General features: G+C 30.7%; 1 protein-coding gene across 4 annotated transcripts in view; it reads right to left on the bottom strand.

Moving 5' to 3' along the window:
• Positions 1-3,863: 3,863 nt before the first annotated feature.
• Positions 3,864-14,705, bottom strand: part of LOC118202361 (apoptotic protease-activating factor 1-like) — a 311,048-nt gene continuing 300,206 nt past the window's right edge. For all 4 annotated transcript variants that reach the window (XM_085822252.1, XM_085822253.1, XM_085822254.1 and 1 more), the window contains exons 14-15: positions 14,009-14,131; positions 3,864-11,722 (exon numbers count right to left, since the gene is read on the bottom strand). In XM_085822252.1, coding sequence (XP_085678378.1) covers positions 11,453-11,722; positions 14,009-14,131 — 393 coding nt within the window. In that variant the 3' untranslated portion in view covers positions 3,864-11,452. The remainder of the gene's footprint in view (positions 11,723-14,008; positions 14,132-14,705) is intronic.

Genomic DNA, 14,705 nt, shown 5'->3' with positions numbered 1-14,705 from the left:
GGAAACTTGTCCAATAGTTCATAGAATATTTTGGAAACCCGAGTTTCTGTATAATAAATTCAAAGAAATAATGCAGTTTATGAGATTCAACAAAAAATTTAAGAGATCTCATGGATTAAAAAGAGATAAAATATCATATGCTTTTGCATCCTCTACTAGGGATGCATTAATTGAAAATTCAATTTCTTGCTTCAAAACAAAGGAAAGTATAGCGGTTGAACAGTTATTTTTTTCCAAAAACCAGATGCCTAGTACACACCCTGTTAGCCTGATAAATTAAACATACGAGGTGTGACACACACACACACACACAAATAAATAAATGAGACTGGTCCAATAAATCACTGCATTTACAGAATCAATTCTCCGTGACACCATCGCTTTCAAAGTAGTCCCGTTCAGTATTCACACACTTCTGTATTTGATGCTGCCATTGCTGGCAACAGTTCTGGAACGAGGTTTTTAGAAGGCCCTTCAGGAGATTCTCCGTTTTTGCCTGAACCTCTTTAGCTGAGGTAAAATGGCTTCCTATTAAGGAAGATTTAACTTTAGGTATAAAATGAGTCGCATGGAGCCAAATCAGGTGAATAAGGAAGATGCACCATCACAATGTTCTTGCTGATCAGAAACTGCTTGACTGATAGGGCCGTGTGAGCAGGTACATTTCCTGGTGCAACAGCCATTCATCACTCCACAACTGTGGCCTTTTTCCCCTAATTTTTTCACAAAGTCTTTTTAGTACTTCATTGTAGTAGTGTTGATTAACAGTCTGACCACTGGGAACCCACTCAATCATTACAATTCCATCTTTAATGTTGAAGAAGACAGTTAACATTGCCTTGAAATTTGATTTTGACATGCATGCTTGGTCCCTTTCCTCTGAAAACCGCTTATGCCATTCAAACACACGTGCATGAGATAGAGTTTCATCTCTATACAACTCAGTTAATATTTGAAATGTTTCTGTGGCTGATTTCTTAAGTTTCACAAGAAACTTGATGTTGATTCGCTGTTTGGTTTATACATTAGACATTTTTTACAGCAGAATGCAGTTGCACAATCACTCAATGATGCAGTACTCCCAACTGGTGTGATCAATTATGTCGAAACTGGCCGCATGGATAGAGGAAGTGTGTGGGATGACAACACCAAAACAGTTGTTGCCAACTCCACTCTTTTTTCAAGCTACATACTTAGTCTCTTTTTTTTTTGTCACACCTTGCATACTTAATGCCTTTCGATGTTTAGGAAAGCATAACAAAATATCAGAAAATTTATCGCTTTTAAACTATGTTGTTCTACATCTAGAGGAAAAAATTGTAAGTAAAGGCAACAGCATCACCATCCATTCCTTTTTTTTTATTTTTTTAATGTACCTAAGTCTTCTTGACAAACTGAAGTTTAAAAAACACTAACTTAGTTGACACTATAAAACAGCCAAGATGAGAAATTTCTGATGCTTTGAAATATTCAAATCATCCGCTTATAAGCACAACGATTGCACTTTGAGTATGTGTTAAAGGAAGAAAAAGTGATAATCTAGAGCATTCCTTATCAATGGGCCCACCAGCGGCCGAGCGGTAAAGTCGCTGAACACTGGTAGTTCGGTCCGAGGTTCGAATCCCGCGAACGGGCTGGCTGCATGGGCGTTTTCGTGGTTTTCCCCATATGTAACGTGTATACGAGCCAGTTTCCCTTAGAAAGTCCTCCATGAAGGCATCCCCCCTCTTAGGCAGATAGCCCTAGTGTGCTTTGCCATAATTAAAAACACACCACCTTATCAATGGTACAGATGCACAAAGAAAATGTGCAAAAAATGTAGCATTTTATAGCTCTACAGAGTATGATGTTGACATTCTAAACCAAATGGCCAGCTATTTAGTAAAAACAATAAGCTGCAAATGGCCAATGCATGCATTCTATAATATTTATATTAGATTTGGCTGCAGTCAACACTTCATATAATTTTCTGAAGAACCTGAATGAAAGAAAATGCATTTCACATTCTATTTCGAAGTCAGGAATCAAAATAAAATTTTTCTATATAATACATATTAAAGAAATAAATGCAAAAGATCAATTTATGAAAATTGTAGAAAAACAGTGCAAAACAAAATTTACAATGATGCACACTAAAACAAAAACAGTTTGTATTTGTATATGAAAATAAAAATATCGCTTCAGAAGAGATCAATGAAAAGATAGAAAGTCAAATTAATGACAACATTAATTTCTATACACTCTGTAATAAATTAATGTAATTTATAAATTATAGTTTCTCTAGATCATTGATTTTCAAACTTTGCCAACTCATGGAACCCTTAGAACTATAAAAGTTTTTCAGGGAACGCCTCTTGCCTTTAGCAAACTATACCTTAAAATAATATTTAAAGTGGATCAATATGTTATAGGTACTTTACATAAAGAGAATTAAAGAAAAGTATTCTATTCTTTATTACAAAATTTTAACATAAAATTAATGTAAGTTGCATATTAATAGCATTAACTTGTGGCCCAGGTGACACCTACCCTTGCACTTTTTTTACATAAGCTGTCGAAGTCTTGCTCTGTTGATGTTGTCTGTAGCTGCATTTCATTTGTTTGCATATTTTGTGTTTTTGTTGCCACATAAGCTGAGAAAGATTTTTTACTTAAATACGTTGCTGCAAATAGAATAAAATGTTTATAGCTGTGTGAGAAGCATTAAGGTATTCTGCATGAATCTGTAACCAAAAATTTAGGAACTGCTCTTCCTTGACTTTAGATTTTAACATTGAATCTGTTGATAAGTTGTTTCTGCCCTTCACTAGGCAATCTTTTTGATTTATCGCAATACTCAAATTTTTTATTCAGTCACGGTTTTCTCTTCTGGGAAAACTGTGACTGAATAAAAAATTTCTTATAGTTTTCTACAACTGAAAAAGGTGCTCCATTACATAATTTTTAACACTGTTGTCTATTTGTAATTCATTTTCCATTAGAAAACTGTTTATTTTTGCAATGCATTGCACACTATTATCTTTGACATATGTCAAATTTTTATTTTGACCCTTAGAACACAGTTTGAAGACCACCACTCTAGATTAACTATGCATAATTTCATGAATATATTTTGGTTAGATTAAATATAAAGGTACTAACATTATATTCCTTTTGTTTAATTTTCTTTTTGGATCTCATTGCATATGCTCATTAAAATATGATATCCAAATATGTTGAGAACAAAATTTTAATGTTTAAAAATGTTTTATCATTTGTTGTTCAGAAATGATTCTAAATTTAATAAATTGAATCATTGTTTATTAAAAAGAATACTTAATAAATAAACTGCATTCTTGATTTTAATACAACTCATCCAAATGATGGCAAGAGGGAAAAAAATCAATTTTCTCAATGTTAATGTAAAATGGTGTATGCAGGAAAGTATTGAAATATGAGGAAAATATATTTGATATGATTACAGAATTTTAATTTTACATTTAATGCAGATGATATACATGCTCTCAACCTATCCTAGGATGTTAGATGCCTATAATACTCACCAATACTCATGACATAAAATAATAGCTGTATAATGCTGTTAAGAAGGCCATATTAAAATGACTTTATAAATGATTAACTTAAGATTATATTCTGTTAGACTATACAATATTGGAGACATCTTGAAAGATCCTATTCATTATTGACTGGCAATAACATTTATTTATGTCAAAAGCAAATTTATCAAAATTGATAAAAAATATATCTTTTCAAGATGAGAAAAATATTAGAAAAAGAAAGAATTATCATATTATTATTATTTTACTATTCAGTTAAAATAGTAATATGATGGAGGAAGAGAAGGCAAAAAATGACAAAATATATAAAAGTATAAATTTCTTTTTTTTATTTCTAAGGAGATAAGAAAAGTACACAGATAAGTGTGTACAACTTCCAAAATAAGGCACAGGCAGTACATAGCATTTTTTAAGTAGTCATAAATGATATAAATATAGAAAACAATATTTCCATACAATCTAAATTAGTAAACATTTAACATATTAAATACAAAGGAATATCAAAATGAATTAAATAATTAGCAAAGCAAAAATTTCACCTACAAATAAAGCAAGGTTTGGTTTATATTAAATCAATAAGCCAAACTGAATTTCATAATTATTCTAAAAAAATTTGAAGTAAAATTTTAAAAATTCTACGGATTTTTTTTAAACACTGTAAAATTATTTTCTTCCTCTTACAAAAAATTTTTATTATATTTTTATGAGTATTATTCTATTTATTACATTTCAGTAAATAATTTCATGATGATCAAAAACAATAAATTAGCTATCACAATTTATATGGAAGCTTTCATGACATAAATATGATACTTAATAAATTAATTGTATTCTTGATTTAATATGGCATTAAGCAAATTTCATGATGATAAAAAACAATACAGTATCTATCACAATTTATATGGAAGCTATCATAACATAAATATGATACTTCAGAATACTTAATTAATTATATCCTTGATTTAATTCGGTAATATGTAAGCCCTATTTTTTATAACTTTGAACACTACATACAAAGTCATATACATATATACACATTTCTTTCATATTGCATCTGAATAATATTACATAACAATAACATATCATAATTTATTAACATCAGCTCTGTCTGACAGGCAACATTATCACATTTAATAGAGAGCTAAAATCCTTTGCAATTTTCATGTAAAAATCTGTATAACTTTAAAAATAACCAGCCAAAATTTTATAAATGAAATGGGACTAGTTATAAATATACTGCACTAAGCTTTCCCTTTAAGATCTAACATTTTCAGTGAAAACTTAAATATTATTAATAATATAAACTTTTAAGAACTAAACATTTAAAAAAAAATTAAATAACAATTTCCAGGAATAAAAACATTAGATTCAATGAAACCTAAGATGATTATCAACGATTTTTGAATAAACAAAAGATTTCTGACATGCTAATTATCAAAATTTTAATTACCAGCATATTATTGAATAACAGAATCAAAATGTACTTTTTATGTTTACAAATTAATATTGCATTAGAATATTATTATGAAGGGAATAATGTTTTCACACAAAACAGAAGTATGTAAAAATATGTGTTTTTATCATGAATAATTTTAAATTTTAGAACAAAAGGAATACATGTAACTTGCAAAAAGCAAATCTTATCGTTAAAATATTTGAGCCTTTTTAATAATCGAACAGTTATAATAGCATTTTAAATACTTTTCAAGAATTCTGAAACTTTTAAAAATGATTATTGTTACTTTCAAGATTGATTAATGAATGTACGGATGTAAGGAATACTTTTTTCACTTAATTGGCTATTCTCTATTTTTCTACATTTGATATAGGATTGAAATAAAACTCATGTTTACAGAAATACATAATCTCGTAATGAAATCCCTGAAAACTTTATGAATAATGCCCTACAAATTAATACAGATTTACTACAATGAATACCTGTTCATCTTATAGCACAGCAGATTTTTCTTGCACATTTAATTAAAAAAGCAGAATAACAGTTTTCCATGTTAATGATAAAAATCTCTTATAAATTGTAGAATTATTTTAGCATCTCTCTCTCTCTCACACACACACACAAAAAGAGGGAGTGATAAATTCCACCTCTAAGAACATCTAAAAAAATATTAGAATATTTTTAAAAAATAAAATATAACCATTTTAACAATTATAACTTAATTAAATAAGTCATATCAAAGGAATTATTTTTCATGAACATTTTTATAAGTGCATAATAAATTAATCTGAAAATCTCATTTGATTCTCATTACTTATATATATTAGTTATATATTATGTCATAAAATAAATTGATATATATATATATACCTAAGAAAGTACAGTACAAAGTCCATAATCCGGACCTCAAAGCCACAAACTTCTGCATGTTCATAATGCATTTACGCAAGCGCGTTTATTGTGCACATTAGCGTAAAGCGTTTACCCTCGCGCTTCCCATAGTGAAGAAAATGACAGACAAGTTATTGAAAACAAAAAAATTTTGATTGACAAGTTAGTCGGTATTCTCGACACAGCAACTACAGGACTTGAACAGTGGAACTTTGTAACTGAACAAGAAATTATGTCTGTTTATAAAATTAAAGAGAAAGTATTAGCACAAAAAACGAAACAACTTACATTGATAGAAATGTTTAATAAATTAAACAAATACATATTAAGCTTTTTTTTGTAAATTTTGATACCCTTTACATCATAATTGCTCTTTATTTCGTAAATTACGGTTTCATATTTTTAATAAGTATAATTTCTGCATGCCATCTTACCAGATTTAAATTGATGATCTATAATCTGGAAAAACACCTAATCCGGAATTGCCGAAGTCCTGACTTTGTACTGTAACACAAATCTACAACATTTAAAACAAGAGTTGATCCATTTCACAACCATTCAAATTTGTTGAAAAACTATATTACATAAAATTAATTTTTAAAATCATATTATGAGTCTCATTTCAAGATATTTCAGCTCAAAATCTATACATATGGGAAGTGAATGATTTATTTTTATTTAACTTTTAAATATTAGTCAATGAATTTTGAGTATCAATTATTTATTACTACACATACAGAACAATATGCAACACAGAAAATAGTATATATAGCAGTAAATCCTATAGAAAGAAAAAAAGTGTTTTGAGTTTACAACATTCATTGGAAAATTATGCCATACATTTTTGGGGATCCTGTAAATGACAAAAAGTATGACGTTTACGAAGAGAAAAGGGAATGAATATCAGTTTTAACCAAACAAATTTTAATAACCCATCATTTTTCAGCAGAAATGAAAATGAAACAAGATAAAAATACAATTAACTCCATGAATGGAAAATAAGAGACAGCTTGTAAAAACCTTTACAAATAGGACTGAATTGTAAAATATTAAATTTTTATTATTTATTTTCCTTTTATATCAAAATCCATAACTTACACAGAGATTAAGAAAACTGAAAAATTTGTATTAAAATTTTAATGAAAGTTCATTTTAATGTCTGTTTAATGTACATGTATATATATATATTAGAAGTAACAGTAATAATAACAATAAAACATTAAATACATATGGAAAATATTACATGATGGTGACCAAAATGGCCATTTGGCTATATAAAGTACGAGATCTTTAAAAAAATATTTCAACAATCATGCTCCCAATGTGAGACATTTCATAGTTATAAATTACACTATCAGAAAATGAAATCTCAGAACCAATGAGTTGTGCTACATAAATGAAATTTGGAAAGTGTGCTTGCCATCTGAAAGATCATGTTTATTCATATTTTCCACTCGAGAAATAAGTGCGGCAGTAGTAGCGCTACTATGAATATATATATCTTATTTGTTTTAAATATGAGATGTAAATTTCTTATGCTTTGTTTATCTTTCAGATTGGGTATTGTGGGCATGCTTTCAGCTACAAGAAAGTTGACTTTTTCCCCACGATATTGCAGAAAGAATTGGAAGGAATGTATCCACAGCGCAGCATATGTGCCATCAATCAAAGGGAAGACTGCCATATTTGTCACATGTCTATGAGTCTGCAGCAGATAGTCGAGCTTTTGTTGAGTGACATAACAAACTGTAAAATATTGATTACTTAGTGGCCATACCACTAACTTGAGCACCACCATTTTGTGACTTCGGTGGTGTCAAACTAGAGTTCAGTGAGGGTGGGATGAAGATCAGATGTGTTTGTTCTCAGATGAAAGCTATTTCAGTCTTGGTGCTATTAATGACATTGGTAGACATTGGTTAATTGGTTAGAAGAAGGCCAGGTGATGTCTTAGAACCTGGCTTCCTGTAAGCCTAGTTGTTTGTGGCACAGACACATTAGACTTGGTCCATGAATTATTGCCTGGGAAGAGCAATTTCCTATAACAGCAAAAGCACCTTGGCAACGAATCTGTACATCAGGCTTCTCACTGTACCAGATGACTGCCATTTTGAGCAATATTCTAGGAGGCATTTTCCAACAGGATAATGTTCGTCCTTATACCTATACCACTGCTATCACCCAATGTGCTCAACATTATCAAATTGTTGTCTTGGATTGCGATATCAAATGATCTTTTTCCTATTGAGCCCAAATGGGACATGACTGGACAACACAGCTAGTGTCATCTACAATCAGCATTGAGCACTGCTGATTTCATTGATTAAGTGCAACAGGCATGGAACTTCATCCTATAAAATGAGGCAAAGCACCTATCCAACACGATGAATGTTTGCATTCAATGTCATGGCAACTATAGGCTTATTAATGTTCACATTTCACATTTGAAAAGGTTTTTTTCATGCATACTTCAACCTGTGACCTTGAAACTTGAATCAAACAAATATGTAGTTTAGACAAATACTTTGCTTAACTTCATTTCTCTCAATAGATTTCTTTTTTGGAGTTGGGATTTCATTTTCCATCAGTGTATTTGCACATAAAAATTTAAATTTAAAAATTATTTTCTTCAAAATATCACATTATTTCTCATAAAAACACCAACAAAAAAATACCATAAAGTACCTAATGATATAATTGCACAAAATACTTCTAATGCTACCATTAAAAACATCTCTCCAAAATTCACAAAACTGGCACAACTGTTGGCAATAACACACACTTACAATTATGAATTTTAAACTATGTCAAGTTTATGAAAGATAAAATTTTAAACCCTCACTTTATGACACAAAAATCAAAACACAGCAGTCTCAGTTATCTGATTTAATTATAAAATGCCATCACTTTGGTTTTATAAAAAAAAAAATTTCCTTTTAAGTTGTTTTAAATTATAAATGGATTTACAGCATAAAGATACTCAAATTTTAGCAGATATATTTAAAGAAATTTTCTTAAAAAGAATGTATGTATGCAGGGCTAGATTAATGATTAAGCAAAAGAGCATTAAAGAAAAGAGGCACACAAAAATTTTCCAGTGCCAATTTTAAATTGGCATACATGGTGCAGGGAAACCAAGATTGAAACAGAAGGAATGGGAGGGGGAAGCATAAATTTATATGGGAGCATCAAAATCTTTCAAGTCCTTAGGGCAGGGGGCCAAACCATAGCACATGTGCCAAATGTAGTGCACTGGATGATTAGCCAATGGATGGCGTTTCATTCGGTTCTAAATGAGCCATTGTGATGTTGAGTTTTGAAGCAATTTGGTGTGTTTTTTTTTAAATGTTGTGTGATATGATGTATGTGATTGTGAACTATATGTACTTTTTCAACATTTTTTAGAGTTTTTTAAAATTCATTTTATCTATTACAGTGCAAAATAAAATTATCAAGAGAAGCATAGAAAATGATAGTAGGCATGGATTTAATGAAAAGTGGGTAAATGAGTTATTATTTATAGCAAATTCGTCAGGAAAACTATTTTGCATTCTTTGTGAAAGTACTTTTTCACATAACAAAAAACATGATCTTAATAGACACTATAAAACACAGCATCTGACTTATATTGAAGAAACAATGAAGTTTATTCTTGGACCTGAGTTGTGAATACTTAGTGATGGCAGAAGCATCATACGAAATTGCTTTAGCATTGGGGGGGGGGATTCTGATTGAGAAGAAATTGTTAAACCTTGTCTTCAAATATTTGCACACCATCTTGATAATTAAAGGGACTGAAAGGAAAGCAGATGAAATTGCCGTATCAAGGCAGACAGTTATGAGATACATTGAGAAACTCTCCCAGGATGTATTCTAGCAACTGGAAGACCTTGTCTATTCCTGTACTTTCTTTTCTCTAGCTTTGGATGAATCAGTGGACATATTTGATCCTGCACAGTTAAACACTTTTATAAGAGGAACAGATAATGATTTTAATGCCTTTGAATAATTTGCCATTCTGTAGCCACAGCATGGTAATATAAGAGGATCAGACACATTTGAAAAATAAAATCATGCCTAGAAAATCTAAAATTAGATTGTAGCAAACTCATACTACTGGAGCACCATCAGTAACAAGTTAACTCAATGACACTTCACTTGATAACTTCGCTTTATATACTAAAATATCTCCACATATCATTGTATCAAGATGCAATGTTTACCAAACATTAAATATGCAACATGTTATGTTATCGGTTCTGAAATGTGGGAATAAAATTAGAGCAAAGCCATTAAACAGATGAGAATTCAGAGAATACTGTGAATTGTTAAGTCTGAAATATGGTGATTTTAACCCTCACTGTGAAGTATGCAGGCTTTCTAGAAGGCAGGTTCTGAGTAGATTTTGAAAACTGAAGAATGCTGCTTCTAATTTTTTCAAACAGGAAAACAAATAAGCCCGATGAAAGAACCCTACTATTTGACAACAAATGGCTATATGATCTGGCATTTTTAGTTGATATTACTAGTCATGATCTAAATTTAAAAGAACAAAGCAAGATTAGATTATTTCCTAACTTAGTAAATCGCATCAATTCATTTAAAATGAAATTAAAACTGTTCATCTCACTTTCACTAAGTGAACAAAACATAATGCAGATGCCTAGTAGCATACAAATCGAATGATTGATTTAAAACAAATTTATTCTTAAAAATGAAATTTGATGAGCTTTTTCCAGATCAAAATGCATCTGATGTAATTATTTTCTGGCATTCACTAGTACGTGAATGGCCAAGAGCTACAAATATTTGAAAAAAATTATATATGTTGCTTTGCAATGACATACAGATGCGAACAAGTATTTTCATCAACATACAGATGCGAACAAGTATTTTCATCAATGTAATTGATTAAAAGCAAAACAAGATCCTGAATAACTGATTTAAATTTGAAGAACTCTCAGTAACAAATTTAACAATAAACATTAAAAGAATAGCCAAATCCAAACAGGTTCAAAAGTTTCATTAATGGTATGTAATGTTTCTGTGCTGTAATAGGTATTGTTTTACATACAATAATTAAATTATTCAAAAAAGTTAATTATGCTTATAAACATACTTCTATACAACTGTCTATAACCATGAACATAAAATGGTATTAAAAGTGCTAATTCAGAAGTCAAACAACAAAAATTATGGTATTAAAAGTGCTTGAGTTATAACTCGAGCACTGGTACATCTAAACTCATCCATCAAAAAATTAGTGCATGATGTGCAAAAGGTTAGCCATCCCTGGTTTATGGCATCTAAAGTCTTAATCCAGCCCTGACTGCATGGAGAACATTTTGAAAGAAGATTTCTTAGATATGTAGGAATTATGCTACAATAAGAAAACTCTGTAGGATTTCGACAATGAAATAGATTACATCATCAAATATTTACTAATGCTAAGTCTGTATGTTTTATTGGAATTTTCTTATTAAAAATACACTCAACACAAAATTTTGGAAGATCTGTATTATCTCAGACAAATGAAACTCGACTGTATTTACATTTTCTTAAGAATGTATAAGACTGAATTATGTACTATAACAAATATATCAAAATTATCGGAGGTCCATATGCTTGGAGGTGTTACTCCACTGGACGATGTGGGTAAAAGAAGTGTTTGAGCAAAAGTCCCATTTCGATTCCACAGCTTTATATCATCGGAAATGGTGATGAACTGAGATCCATCAACAGCAAGGTAAATGCCACGTACTTGAGAGTCATGGTAACCTATTAATTTAGGTTCATCTTTACCTCCAAAATGCCACTGCTGCATGAAATGAAGAGAAAACTAGTAAATTAAAGTAATTAACATTTTCCCACCTAATTAACTAAAGGTTTACTTTTCTCAAGGCAAGAAATAAAATCTAAAACTACAATTATATTTTTAAACTTCAATAAGATTAAACAAAAATCAAATCATATTGGGGATAACTGATTATATTCAATTTGGTATGCTGAAAGTGATACTTCTAGTTAAAATTTTGAGGATCAATGCAAATGTTCTTAATCAGAGGTGGTATTCCAGATATGCAGCATGAATGCTTTGTTCCTATTTGAAATCTCAAATCTTCATGCTTATTTTGTCATTCAAAACTTTTGAAATCCTAGGAATTTAAATTACAGAACGTCCGCATTACAGCAGTATGGAAAATATAAGAGTCTCCTCTACTGATATTGATAGCTCAAAAAGTAATCTAAAAAATCCAAAGTAGCAACAAATCTCATGACGACACAATATGACCAAAATTATGAATACCTTTGGATAACAAGTGCATCCTCATGGCCAAACATGACAAGAATAGGGACAATAATTCATAATCAGAGCATAAATGTACAATTTTATCACCTAAGCACATACACTGGATTGCTCATGCCTAAATTGGCATGAATAACTACTAAACATAAAAAACATAAATTGATGCCTGTCTATCCTCTTATTTCTTTTTCAGAATGATCCATTTCTTGATAGATTTCTAATCTGTGGTGAGAAGTTACTGCTATGCAACACATCTAGATACCATCATCATTAATTAGCATCTCAGGAACTTGTTCACAAACAACATCATAAATTTATTTAAATAAAAAGAATATGTTCTTTGAATACTGGACTGCAAGAGGTACTGTGCATATTAAACTATAACCAGTGGGACAAATGGATCAATGCTATAGCATACTTTGAAAAGCTGGAATTGGTCAATAAAATGCTGAAAGCTACGATGTTTGCATTCATGACTTGGTGATGTTCTATTGCATGGATAATACAGTCAAATACCGAAAATTCGCCGACCTGAAATCTGCCAACTCCTGAAATCCACGTTGCCTCTCAAAATATAAACATTCAGTTTATAGGTTCCAGAAACCACAACATTGAGTACGAAATATTCAAGAAAAATATTTACTGAATAATGACTTCATAATTACCAAATAATAATGAGTCATAACGGAAATACCAAATTATTGACATCATGATAAAAGTTCCCCCCCCCTCCTCTAATCTGCATCGAGGTAAAAAAGCAGACGATTCACTCTTCTTTCAAGTTCATGTTTCACATTGTTGTATTTTCTAAACTTTGTTATTTCACGAGATTATTTGGTGCTGCCTTCTTTTTTTATTCGGATATTCTGGGGATAAATTAAGAATACTTTAAATTTCAGCCCTTTTTAATACAATTACAGATAAGAAACGCACTCAGGTGCTACTCCTCGGTTTATAGCAGAGTCACATGCAATTGCGACATGATTGTGTATGATGTATGGGAAAATAAAGAAAAGCTGTTGAAATTGTATAGCAACAGTGATTCTAACATCAGAATCCGAAACGAGAAATCTTTGCATGAGGCGAAATCAACAAACCTCGATGCTGTGTACATATAATAATATAATGAATAATATAATCAATTTATATATGTAATAATAATTTAACACATATAATAAGTTATTGCAATAATGTACATAATAATTTAATTAAATGCATCTAATACGTCTTATTTATTTTACACTTTTAGTCTGAATATTATGATTTATCTTTTCTGTCCTGAATTCCGCAAAGTCCTAAAATCCGCACAACCTCTGGTCCCAAGCTCTGTGAATTTCTGGACTTCTACTGTACAAAACCATGCAAGGCTAGATTGACATATGAGATGATCATCTGTCTTGATAATGAAACTTAGTGCACCTACCATATACATTATCAGATTACCTGCTCATTACAAAGCCTCTTTGCTCTCAAAGATTGCAGACCAAACCATTCATAATGTGAAAACTGTAGAAAACATATTCTTTTATTTTCTGTTCTAAGGAATTTTAATATAGTGGAACTTCTATTACCCTGAAAAGAAGATTTTTTTTTTTCCAGTGCAATTCATTTCAATGATGATGATTATTTTGGATGTTTCAGGCATCATTAACATTTCTGTGGACAATTTTGAACTATCAAGCCTAACTCTAAAGCTAACAATTTAGTAAATAAGACTATTCAATTTTTTTAGGAATTATTCAAAATGTACTTTCTTACACAAATACTTAAGTGGAAGAGGAAAAAAAATATACATACCGTGACAGCTCCAGAATCATCACCTGATATCAGCACGTAGCTGGAAAAGTAAAAGCGGCAACACCTAACAGCATCAGAACATTCTATGCTTTTATATAATTGTCCATTACTGGCATGCCAGACCTTTTGATTCATAGGCAATAAATACAAATAAAAATATGTTACTTAATTTAAAAAAATCAAACTGAATACATTTAAAACTGCAAAATTCTTTTACATACAAAAGATACAAACAGTTGCATATGTGAGGTTCCTCTAAAACTTTTAAAAATAATATACAGTCAAAAGTCGTTAATTCGGACACCCATAATCCGGAATGATCTATAATCCGGACCTCAAAGCTACAAACTTTCTGCGCATGCGTGGCGTTCACGCATGCGCACAGGCGTTTACGAGAGCGCATAAGACCCTTATGGCTGCGAATATGTTTGTGCGCATGCGCGCTTAATGTGTAACGGAGTTATACGCTAAGCTAAAATTATCTAATTCAGTTAATGTTGCAGATTGCGTTGTTCCTTAATCTTCGAATTGGATCCGGCTTATTATTTTTTGCAGACTGTTAGAGCAATTTTATAAAAGTAAGCTTGAACTTTCGATTATGTCAAATAGAATTTCCGATATATATTTACTACAAAGCGAAAGTATGTTTTGAAATCCAAAATCTGTTTATCAATTTCACGCTGCTCTGCGGCAGAGG

Source organism: Stegodyphus dumicola, chromosome 8, assembly GCF_044657685.1.
Source record: "Stegodyphus dumicola isolate Sdum_Otavi_A_Nest chromosome 8, ASM4465768v1".
Lineage (NCBI taxonomy): Eukaryota > Metazoa > Arthropoda > Arachnida > Araneae > Eresidae > Stegodyphus > Stegodyphus dumicola.
This window is presented reverse-complemented; position numbering and strand designations above follow the sequence as displayed.